Source organism: Scyliorhinus torazame, chromosome 6 (genome assembly GCF_047496885.1).
Source record: "Scyliorhinus torazame isolate Kashiwa2021f chromosome 6, sScyTor2.1, whole genome shotgun sequence".
Taxonomy (NCBI): domain Eukaryota; kingdom Metazoa; phylum Chordata; class Chondrichthyes; order Carcharhiniformes; family Scyliorhinidae; genus Scyliorhinus; species Scyliorhinus torazame.
This window is the reverse complement of record NC_092712.1, coordinates 142,320,694-142,332,877: the sequence shown is the minus strand read 5'-3', so window position 1 is coordinate 142,332,877 and position 12,184 is coordinate 142,320,694. Positions and strand designations below refer to the sequence as shown.

At 45.0% G+C, this 12,184-nt stretch overlaps 1 protein-coding gene across 1 annotated transcript in view; it reads left to right on the top strand.

Annotated features, from left to right (window-relative positions):
- LOC140425041 (polycystin-1-like protein 1) overlaps positions 1-12,184 on the top strand; it is a 543,547-nt gene that overhangs the window by 243,387 nt on the left and 287,976 nt on the right. The window contains exon 26 of the mRNA XM_072508831.1: positions 5,549-5,641. Coding sequence (XP_072364932.1) covers positions 5,549-5,641 — 93 coding nt within the window. The remainder of the gene's footprint in view (positions 1-5,548; positions 5,642-12,184) is intronic.

Here is a 12,184-nt window from a genome sequence, read left to right as displayed (position 1 = left end):
TTACTGTGAAAATTCCCTAGTCGCCACACTCCGACGCCTGTTCGGGTGCACTGAGGGGGAATTCAAAATGTCCAAGTAACCGAATAGCACATCCTTTCGGGACTGTGGGAGGAAACCAGAGCACCCGGAGGAAACCCACTGAAACACGGGGGGAACGTGCAGACTCCACGCAGACAATGACCCAAGCCGGTAATCGAACCTGGGACCCTGATGCTGTGAAGCGACAGTGCTAACCACTGTGCAACTGTACTGTCCAACACCTCAATCAGGTCACCCCTCAATCTTCTCTGCACCAGAGAAAACAACCCAAGCCTATGCAACCTCTCTTCATAACTTAAATGTTCCATCCCAGGCAACATCCTGGTGAATCGCCTCAGCACCCCCTCCAGTGTAATCACATCCTTCCTATTATATGGCGACCGGAATTGCACACAGTTCACCAAAGTTCGAGACAGCTCCAACATGACCTCCCTGCTTTTGTAATCTACACCTCGATTGATGCAGGCAAATGTTCCATTTTCCTTTTTCATCACCCTATTAAACTGCCCTTCTGCCTTCAGAGATCTATGGACAAACATGCCAAGGTCCCTTCGTCCCTTAGAACTTCCCAGTGTCATGCCATCCATGGAATATTTCCTTGTCACATTACTCCTTCCAAAGTGTATCACCTCTCATTTGTCAGGGTTTGACAATCCCGTCTATATCTTCCTGTAACCCAAAACACTCAACCTCACTGTTGACCACCCAGCCATCTTTGTATCATCCGCAAACTCACAGATCCTACCCCCCACATAGTCATCAATGTCATTTATATAAATGATAAACCATAGGTGACCCAGCACAGATCCCTGTGGTACGCCACGGGACCCTGGCTTCCAGTCACTAAAGCAGCCATCTGTCATTACTCTCTGTCTCTTACAGCTAAGCCAATTTTTGAGTCCACCATATTGTCATGCAAGAGTGCCTTTCAGAAATGGATGTGTAAGCAATGTACCTTTAAGAAAACAGTGATGTCAGAGAGTGTGTGGAGCTCAGCTCAGTTCAGCCATTTTTCAGTTTTGATTTTTCAGTTTTAAATAGTGCCTGGCTGGTTTTGCTGAGAGCAGTTTAAAAGTGTCTGGCTGTTTTGCTGTGATCTGATTAAAAGGATAAAGCCAGTTTGAGACAGCAGTTTGGGTGTGTCCAGAGAGTTTGCAGGATGAAAGCAAGGTGCTGGAGCTGAAGTCAAACCAAGCTAATATATCTCTGCCATTCTACAGAAAAAATATATCTCCTTTAACGTGATGTGATACTGTTTAAAGGTGTTAAGTCTCTTAGAAGTTTGAAGGAACATTTTAATGAGTTATTTACTGTTGCAATATTTTCTGAGTTATCTTTGAAGTAAGGGGTGTTAAGAGGTCCAATGTTTATTTCAGATGTTAAGTTGAGTTCATGGAATAAGCAGTGTTTTGTGTTTAAAAACCCACATGTCCATAATTGTAATCCCACACCTAGGGAAAAAGCTGTGTGCTCGGAAAAGCAACAAATCCATAAAAGGGAGAGGTTGGTTGAACACCATGATACATTTTGGGGTTCTGAAAACACCTCGCCCATAACAATATCAACTTAGATAGATAGATAGATAGGAGCACCCGGAGGAAACCCACGCACACACTGGGAGAACGTGCAGACTCCGCACAGACAGTGACCCAGCTGGGAATCGAACCTGGGACCCTGGAGCTGTGAAGCAATTGCGCTAACCGCTATGCTACCATGCTGCCCACTTACCCTGTATTTCTTGTGCATTTGCCTTATTTATAAGTCTCTCATGTGGGATCCTGTCAAAGGCTTTGCTGAAATCCATGTAAACTACATCAACTGCACTACCCTCATCTACTCACCTGGTCACATGCTCAAAAAACTCAACTAAATTTGTTCAATGTGACCTCCCTCTGACAAAGCTATGCTGACTATTCCTAATCAAACATTGCCTCTCCAACTGGAAGTAGATTCTCTCCTTCAGAATTTACTCCAATAGTTTCCGTACCCTGATGTGAAACTCACCGGTCTGGACTCTTAAATAGTGGGTTTAGCTCAGTTGGCTGAACAGGTGGTTCATGATGCAGAGTGAAGCCAGCAGCTCGGGTTCAATTCCCGTACCGGCTGAGGTTATTCATGAAGACACGCCTCCTCAACTCTTTCCTGAGGCGCGGTGATCCTCAGGTAAAATCACCACCAGTCCGTTCTCCCCTTCAAAGGGGAAAGCAGCCTATGGTCACCTGGGATTTAGGCGACTTTAATTTTATCTGTCCAGTATTAAATTAATTTTAAGGGCTAATTTACCATAGATGTTCAGGTATTCTTAATTTACAATCTTTGTAAATACACTTGACTTTTTCAATTATTGGGCGGCATGATGTTTAGCACTGCTGCCTCACAGTGCCAGGGACCCGGGTTCGATTCTGACCTCGGGGACTGTCTGTGTGGAGTTTTGATGTGGAGATGCTGCCGTTGGACTGGAGTGGGCACAGTAAGAAGTCTTACAACACCAGGTTGAAGTCCAACAGGTTTGTTTGTAATCACAAGCTTACGGTGCGCAGCTCCTTCAGCAAATGTGTGGAGTTTGCACATTCTTCCGGTGTCTGCGTGAGTTTCCTCCAGGTGTTCCAGTTTTCTCCCACAGTCCAAAGATGCTCAGGTTAGGTGGATTGGATATGCTAAACTGTCCCTTGGTGTGGTTACAAGGATAGAGCAGAGGACTGGGCCTCGATAGGATGATCTTTCAGAGGGTCGGTGCAGCCCGATGGGCCGAATAACCTTCTTCTGCACTGTAGGGATTCTATAATTATTGCTTGACAAAATATTTCTTCAACACCTCAGATCTATTTCCTTAAGTAAACACTTCAAAGGAAATACTTAATGCGCCCTTCCCAGTTGCATCGAACAGGTCCTTGGAAAGGTTGGCAAACTTTCTCCATGTTGTGGAATCTCTCCTCGGACTCCCGGATTGGATTTTTATTGTCACGTGTACCGAGGTACAGTGAAAAGTATTTTTCTGCGAGCAGCTCAACAGATCATTAAGTACATGACAAATAATGTAAATAAAAGAAAATACATAATACAATGTAACTACACAAACACCGGCATCGGATGAAGCATACAGGGTGTAGTGTTAATGAGGTCAGTCCATAGAGGGTCATTTAGGAGTCTGGTAACAGCGGGGAAGAAGCTGTCTTTGAGTCTGTTCGTGCGTGTTCTCAGACTTCTGTATCTTCTGCCCGATGGAAGAAGTTGGAAGAGTGAGTAAGTGGGTGGGAGGGGTCTTTGATTATGCTCCCTGCTTTCCCCAGGCAGCGGGAGGTGTAGATGGAGCCAATGGATGGGAGGCAGGTTCTTGTGATGGACTGGGCGGTGTTCATGACTCTCTGAAGTTTCTTGCAGTCTTGGGCCAAGCAGTTGCCATACCAGGCTGTGATGCAGCCTGATAGGATGCTTTTTATGGTGCATCTGTAAAAGTTGGTAAGAGTCAATGTGGACACGCCAAATTTCCTTAATTTCCTGAGGGAGTATAGGCGCTGTTGAGCTTTCTGGCCAGATGTGCTCAGTGGCCAGATATGACATTTGCTCACTGTGTTGGTTGAGTGCTGGAGGGCATAAATGCCATATTGGGTTTTCAGCCGGTAGTGAGAGAACTAATTCAAGGAAACAACCCACTTGAGCTCATCCTTGCTAGTCCACATGTTGCAAGACACTGTTGGTAGGATGGACCACCACACAGTCCGTGTGGCAAAAAAGGACTGTCTTCACTCTGAGGACGCCCTCCATCATGTGTAGCCCTACCATAGTGCTAATTGGGATATATTTAGGATGGAACAGCTGCTCAAAGCTTGGCATCTATATTGGGCAGAAGCATCAATAACTTTGTATTCAATTACAATCTGTAACCTCACGCTAGCATATCTCCTGCTATCAAGCCAGGGGAACGAACCCTGGTTCCATGGGAAATGCAGGAGAGCATGCAATGGGCAACAGCAGTGTATCTGAAGGTGAGGTGCCAACCCGTGAAGCTACAACACAACTGCATTAATGCCAAACAATGAAAGTAACCTGCTATTTGTGGTGATATGCCTGTAAGCAATATCATGGATGGATGGTGTGCAACCTCCAACCAGTAGGTGGCAGTGCAGATACACCATGCGGTCTCCAGATAGTGATCATGTGACCAGGGTCTCCAAAAAAAGTGGGGGCACACCCGGTCATCACCAGATGGTTGTAGGAAATGGTTATAAGACATACAGGTGAACAGTCATGTTAGGTGTAGTTCCAGAGGAGTGCAAAGAAACACCATGATAACTTGCTCTGTAACAGATCTCTATCTTGCCACATGTGATTCAATAAGATCCTGGTTTGGACAAGTCAAGGCGTTAGGTAGATTCCTTTGCAAGACATGGAAAGCCAAACACAACACTATTGACAGAGTTAAGCAATCCCACAACCAACAGATCAGATCAAAGCTCTACAGTTTTAAGGCAGCACGGTGGCTCAGTGGTCGCACTGCAGTCTCACGGCGCCGAGGTCCCAGGTTCGACCCCGGCTCTGGGTCACTATCCGTGTGGAGTTTGAAATTCTCCCCGTGTTTGCGTGAGTTTCACCCCCACAACTCAAAAGATGTGCAAGGTAGGTGGATTGAACACGCTAAATTGCCCCTTAATTGGAAAAAACGAATTGGGTAATCTAAATTTATTTTAAAAAAGCTCTACAGTCTTGCCACATCAAGTCATGGATGGTGGTGGGCAGTTGAACAATGAATGGAAGGAGAAGGCTCCACAAATGTCCCCATCCTCAAAGATGCTCCAGTACCATAGTGACATTACCCCAACAAATTGGCGACATATGTCTTGTGCACAAAAGGCAGGAGAAATTAAATCCACTTAGTTAGCACTCCGTAAGTCTCTCCGTCAACAGGGTAGTATCCTAAGTCCAACAATCTTGAGCAGCTTCATTAATGACCTTTCCTCCATCATTAGGTCAGAGGTGGGGATGTTCATTGAATAGTGTTCAGTTCCATTCGCAACTTGTCAGTTAATCATGTAGTGTGTTCCTGCATTCAGCCTGCATATTGGTGAGAATTGGATTGATAAGTAGCAAATGATATTTTATCAAACAAGTGCTAGAAAATGATCATCTCCAACAATAGAGAGTATCAAATGACCTCTGTTGACATTCAGAGATATTTCCAGCATTAAGTCATCTGTCATCAGTGGGTGGGGGTCACCTTTGACTATTTTAATTTCACTTTTCGGTTGCATGATGTAAAAGCCTAATTAACTTGGTGGCTACATCTATGCTCTGTTCACCCATTAGAATATTGTGAATTATTCTGGACAGAGCACAAGAAGGGGGATCACTTGCTGATGGGCATTCCTTTTGATTTAATCAGATCACTACCTGCACAATAGATCCAATGATTGTTTATGTAAAATATGTTGAGAAAGATGATTATTTTTAGCCACTAAAAGCCACTATGTTCTTGTCTCTGTTTTTGACCCCATTTGCCTTTCATTTTCAGCTACTGGCAGTAGCAGGATCGATGTGAATATTAGTGGAAGTGTCTTTGGAGAAGGTTCTTCTAATGCAACCGAGAATTCCACTGACTATTCAGGTAACGGATTTCAAAAATAGTTGATAAATCTGCCTGGAATTTCTCTATTTCAGACATTTAAGTCATTGCTGCATGCACCAATCATTTCTTCGTTATGAGTTCAATTTGTTCTTGCCTATTTTGTAGAGGTTTTCTTGTCTAATGTTTAAGATATTTTTAGTGATATGGCCAACAACTTCATCCTTTTTCCTGTTTAAAAAATAATCCATTCTCAAGTTATGAATGAATATAGCTTTCATACAACAAGGAAATATCTGATGAAAGGTTATCAATCTGAAACATTGGGTGGGATTTCCCCCTCATCCGTGTTTTACAGAGGAAGCCCGCCATTGGCCGGCGACGGGGTCTTCCCGTTCCGCTGTTCCCAATGGATTTTCCCGTTATTGACACTCTTAGCCACTGCGGAACCTGCCGGCAGGAACGATTGATAAATTTCAGTCGTTAACTCTGATTCTCACATCACACATGCTAGCTGACTTGCACAGTGTTCCAACATTTTCAGTTTTTAATACTGAATAGAATTTAACTGCAATCTTTTGTCTCCTTTGTTTTCATTGGTTACATAATTACGTCGTTGAGTGAGTGAGCAAGTGAATGGCAGTTGCAGTATAATTTAGATAAATGCAAGGCTATCCACTTTGGTAGCAAAAACGGGAAGGCAGTCTATCTGAAGATATCGCATGGACAGCAAAGGTGCAAAGCTGTACACTGAAGTGGGAAAGAGGGGTGCTGTCAATAGAAGGTCCCAAACACCTAAGGATGTTGGGGAGGAACAGCGGGCAGGGACCCAACCGACTAATTGGCCCAGATGCTGGGGAAGCTAGTGGGGAGCGACAACAAGTGGGGAGTTCAGGAGTCATGAGGTCATGTTGCAGCTGTACAAAATTCTGGTACGGCCTCATTTGGAGTATTGCATACAGTTCTGGTCACCGCATTATCGGAAGGACGTGGAGGCTTTGGAGAGGGTGCAGAGGAGATTTACCAGGATGTTGCCTGGTATGGAGGGAAAATCTTATGAGGAAAGGCTGATGGACTTGAGGTTGTTTTCGTTGGAGAGAAGAAGGTTAAGAGGAGACTTAATAGAGGCATACAAAATGATCAGGGGGTTAGATAGGGTGGACAGTGAGAGCCTTCTCCCGCGGATGGAAATGGCTGGCACGAGGGGACATAGCTTTAAACTGAGGGGTAATAGATATAGGACAGAGGTCAGAGGTAGGTTCTTTACGCAAAGAGTGGTGAGGCCGTGGAATGCCCTACCTGCAACAGTAGTGAACTCGCCAACATTGAGGGCATTTAAAAGTTTATTGGATAAGCATATGGATGATAATGGCATAGTGTAGGTTAGATGGCTTTTGTTTCGGTGCAACATCGTGGGCCGAAGGGCCTGTACTGCGCTGTATCGTTCTATGTTCTATGTTCTAACTACCCCATGCCGCTGGAGATTGATAGGGCCCAGAGCTCCCTCTGGCCGAAACCCCAGGTGGGGGAGCTGCCAAGAACGATTATTGCCAAGTTACACCGGTACCAGGACCGGGAAGAAATCCTACCTGAATATTCACCTGGAAAATCAGGGGACTGAAAACAGCCCAGTGAACAGATCCAGAGTCTTCGTCCACCTGAAAAGTATGAAAGCCGACATAGTCTTCCTCTAAGAGAAGCACCTGAGGGAGAATGACCGACTGCGGGTAAGGAAGGGATGGGTGGGACATACGTACCATTCATGCTAGGAGACAAGAGCTAAGGGGATAGCCATACTGCTCAGCAAGAGGACATAATTTTAAGTGATGTTGATGGTTACGGACCTGGGAGATGGTATGCCATGTTCAGTGGTGTCCTAAACGGGGCACAACGGTGTTCCTAGTGAACGTGTACGGGTTCCACTGGGACGACACGGAATTTGTAAAGAAGACCATGGCGGAATCCCCGACATAGATATGCACCGGCTGATCACGATAGGGGGGACTTCAACTGTGTACAGGGCCTGCTGCGGACAGGTCAAACTCCAAAACGGGGAAAACAGCAAGCATGGCTCGAGATCGAGGAACATTTATAGGGCAGTTGGGGGCTGTGGACCCATGGAGGTTCATGCACCCGGGTGAGAAGCACTTGTCCTTTTTTTTTTGCAAGTGCACAGGGTCTAGACCTTTATCGACTTCTTTGTGGTGAGGATATCAGTGCTTCCGTGCGTACGGATAGTACGAGCGGAATACTCCCCGATTGTAATCTCCGACCACGCTCCACACTACATGGATGTGAGGTTGGAGATGGGCTGTGCCCAACGTCCCCCATGGAGGTTGGACACTGTCGTCCTGGCCAACAGGATCTTCGCCAGAAAATATCACCAGCCATAAACGAGTATGTTACTGCCAACTGGAACAGGGAGATCTCTGTTAAGTAATGGGTTAAGAGACATTCCAATTAGTTGTCTCATTTATGTTAAGTATCCAATAATTGACACTGATATGTAAAGAGGCTTCAGGTGGCCTTTGTGTCAGGTGACGTGAAGACCGAGTTTTGTGCAGAGTCTGTCAAGTGAAATAACGGTGTTTGTGAAAAGGAGAAGAACTTTTTACTCTTTATACAAAAGTTTATACGTCTAACAAATGGTAGCAGAGGACGGTTGATGTGCAAATGTGAAGGTTGAAAGATACAACTTTTCCAGACCAAACCAAGGAGTGAGTGAGAAAAAGAAAAAGAAAAAAAAATATATGGCTGAACCTAGGATAAAGATGGCCGGATATGACTACCCCCCCTTATTTTCTGAAAGGGGATCGTACGATCAATGGAGAAGTGCAGTAGTTGTGTGGACTAAGGTAACTGCCTTGGGAAAGAGAAAACAAGGTATGGCATTGGCTCTTTGTCTACCTTTTGACAGTAAAATTGGAAGCAAAGTGTTTTCTGAGCTAGAATTGGAAGAGTTAGACTCAGAAGGTCTGGAGACTCGATTACGTTATATGGATAAGATTTATAAAAAAAGATGACTTGTTAAGTGCGTATGAAGCATGGTCGGATTTTGATAGGTTCCGGAAAATAGAGGAATTACTCATGGAAGACTATATAATGGAATGTGGCAGATTATATAAAAGGCTGCAGAAACACAACCTGGAATTTCTACAGTCTGTGTTGGCCTTTAAATTACTTGACTGTGCTAGAGTGAGCAACATGGATAGGCTCCTGGTTTTGACAGGAGTTCAGTTTGCGAATAAGGATACCTTATTCGATCAGATGCCAGAAGCTTTAAAAAAGTTTCTGGGGAAACATTCGATTCTGATGACTCTGGTGACCCAAATAGGTCAGCCTGCAATAAAGCAGAATATGGAAGACACACTACTAACACGATGGCAAAACCGCACGGTTACAAACAGGTTCCAAGACTATAGAAGGAGATCGGGACCCGAAATTATGAAGACAGAAACCCAGTTAGAACCTACAATAGGAAGATGAACCCCAGAAATGCCCAGGGTATGATAAATCGAGGTTTTCGATGTGACTCTCAATACTATTATGCTTTCAACTGTCCAACACGTTATGATAGAGTGTTTGAAGTGACACATGACACGGAAGAGTCAGAAGAGGAAAAAGATAGTGACCAGAAAGAAGGCATTGTCCTATTAACAAGCAGTTTTACGCCGGTAATGAGGGTGTTGGTTGCAGAATCCTTCAATTGTGCTGTATTGGACAGTGGCTGCACATCTACTGTGTGTGGAATTGACTGGTTAAAATGTTACTTGGACTCTTTGAATGCTGAAAATCGTAACAAGGTTAAAGAATTTGAAAGTTCCACAAGTTTCAGGTTTGGGGATGATAATATTAAGAAGTCGCTGAAAAGAGTGGTGATCCCTTGCAATATTGCCGGAGTGAATCATTTCATGAGCACGGATGTTGTATCAAGTGAGATACCTTTGCTTCTGAGCAGACCGTCCATGAAGAAAGCACACATGAAACTGGATATGGAACAGGATAAGGCAACAGTTTTTGGAAAGACGGTGGACTTACAATTTACACAGTCGGGACACTATTGTATTCCATACCTGACAAATAATATTTCAAGTACAGTTATTAAGGATGTGTCAATGGCAGTTGAAAATGGGACTTTAGCTGATAAGATTGTGGTATTAAAACTGCATAGGCAATTTGCACATCTGTCTGCTTGGAGGCTGAAAAATATATTGAAGGATGCATGGGGTAAGGGATGACGACTATACTAAACTGATAGAACAGGTTAGTGATCGCTGTGGCGTTTGTAGGAAGTACAGAAGGACACCAGCATGACCGAGAGTAACCTTACCTTTGGCCAGGGATTTTAACGACATTGTGGCCATGGACCTTGAGATCCTGGATAACGCCAATAATATATTTATTTTGCATTTTGTAGATTTAGCAACCAGATTTAGTCAATCAACGATTGTACGAAGTAAAGAAAAGATAGTAATTCTGGATCATATCATGGAAAAATGGATAGGGACTGGAATGGGCCCACTGGCAAAATTCCTTACGGACATTGGGGGAGAATATGCTAATGATGAGTTTTGGGGTATGTGTGAAAACGTGAATATCAGAGTTATGAATACGGCTGCGGAAGGCCCATTTAGTAATGGTGTCTGTGAAAGAAACCATGCTGTAATAGATGACATGTTCTGGAAAACTTTGGCAGATAGACCAAACTGCAAGCTAAATTCAGCTTTAGCATGGGCAGTACATGCAAAGAATTCATTGCAGATGGTTGGGGGCTATAGTCCCTATCAATTAGTGTTTGGTAGAAATCCTAAAATTCCATCCATTTTAGATGACCAGCCTCCAGCTTGGGAAGGGACGACAATTAGCTCTGCCTTTGCTGAGCATTTAAATGCATTTCATAGCAGTAGAAAAGCTTTTTTGGAAGCAGAGCTTTAAGACATAATGTACGGCCATCAGATACTGTTTTTCAGCAAGGAGACATAGTATACTACAAGAGAGACAATTCTAATGAATGGAAAGTCCCAGGGAAGATCATAGGCATAGATGGCAAAACAATTATTTTGCACATGGCAATCAAACTGTTAGGGTACATTCATCAAGGATAACGGGTACAGATTACAAATTTTCAAATTTAGACAGAGCAGACAGACATGATGAAGAACCAGAGTCAACTGGTACGCACGTGTTACAGAACTATGATGACCAGTTAGCTGATATAGACAGGGTTTCTGCAGAGGAAAACAACATTTCTGATGAATTAGAACAGGCCATTTTTCTGAAAGGACAACTGTCAAAAGTTGTTACAAAAGTGACATACTTGCCTGAAAGGTCTAGTCAATGGAATTATGCAACTGTTATTAATAGAGCAGGGAAGGCCATTGGAAAGTATAAACATTGGTTGAATGTACAGCATTCAGGGGAGGGAGTCAAGACAATGGATTGGGAACACGAAGTTCAAAAATGGAGGACACAGAAACGCACTGTCAGATCAGATAGTACATCGGATAGTGAACAGGTCCGCAGGAAAGGTCGAGAACTATTGAAAGGACATCCCACAGCAGAAGGGAAAGATCAAGCAGTAGCAGTACAGAACGCGATACCATGCGGGACAGGGGACATAGTTTATCAAGATCTCGGAACATGAGTAAGACTACAAATACTAATAGGAGTAGAAGCACACATGCACGTGAGATTTTGGTGGCTTCCAATAAGTTAGTTGAAAAGTTATCAAAGGTGCCAAACAGCAAGAACTGTGTAGTTGGAGTGAATTTGGGGTATGCATGGAAGTACTGGATAAGGGACAAAAATCTCTATCCCACAGATGGATTTGCACGGAAAAGCTTCTTCCGGATGGATATAATAAGGCAAAGGCCAGGCTTGTGGCAAGGGATTTGAAGAAAACTTTGAAGATCAGGATTTAAGGGTTGATTCACCTACGGCAGGCAAGGTTATTTTAAAGATCCTCTTGGCTCTATTAGCCACAAAGGCATGGGAATGCAATTCTATAGATATAGGGGGCGATTCTCCAAAATGGAGACCAAGTGTTTGTGCCGTCGTGAACGCCGTCGCGTTTCACAACGGCGCGAAACGGGTACGGGGACGACCGATTCTGTCCCCCACAGGGGACCAGCATGGCGCTGGGGTGGTTCATGCCGCTCCAGCCTCCCTTCCTGGTGCCAAATGGGCACCGCACCAACCTGCGCATGTGCGACGGACTTCTTCAGCGCGCCGGCCCCGACTCAACATGGCGTCAGGGTTCAGGGGTCGGCCGCGCAACAAAGTAGGCCCGGGGGGGGAAGAGGCCGACCCGCCGATCGGTGGGCCCCGATCGCAAGCCAGACCCCATCAGAGGCCCCCCCCCCCCCCCCCCCGGTGAAGGAGCGATTTTCCCTGCCCCACATGCCGCCCCCCGACCATTTGCGCAGAGTTCCCGCCGGCAGTGACCAGGAGTGAACGGGACTCTGTCGTATCCGCTCGGCCCATCCGGGCCGGAGAATCAGCGGGCGGCGCCGTGTCAAACGCGCCGGCGCAAATGGCGTCGATTCTCCGCACCTCAGAGAATCGCCCGCCGATGTTGTGGCGTCG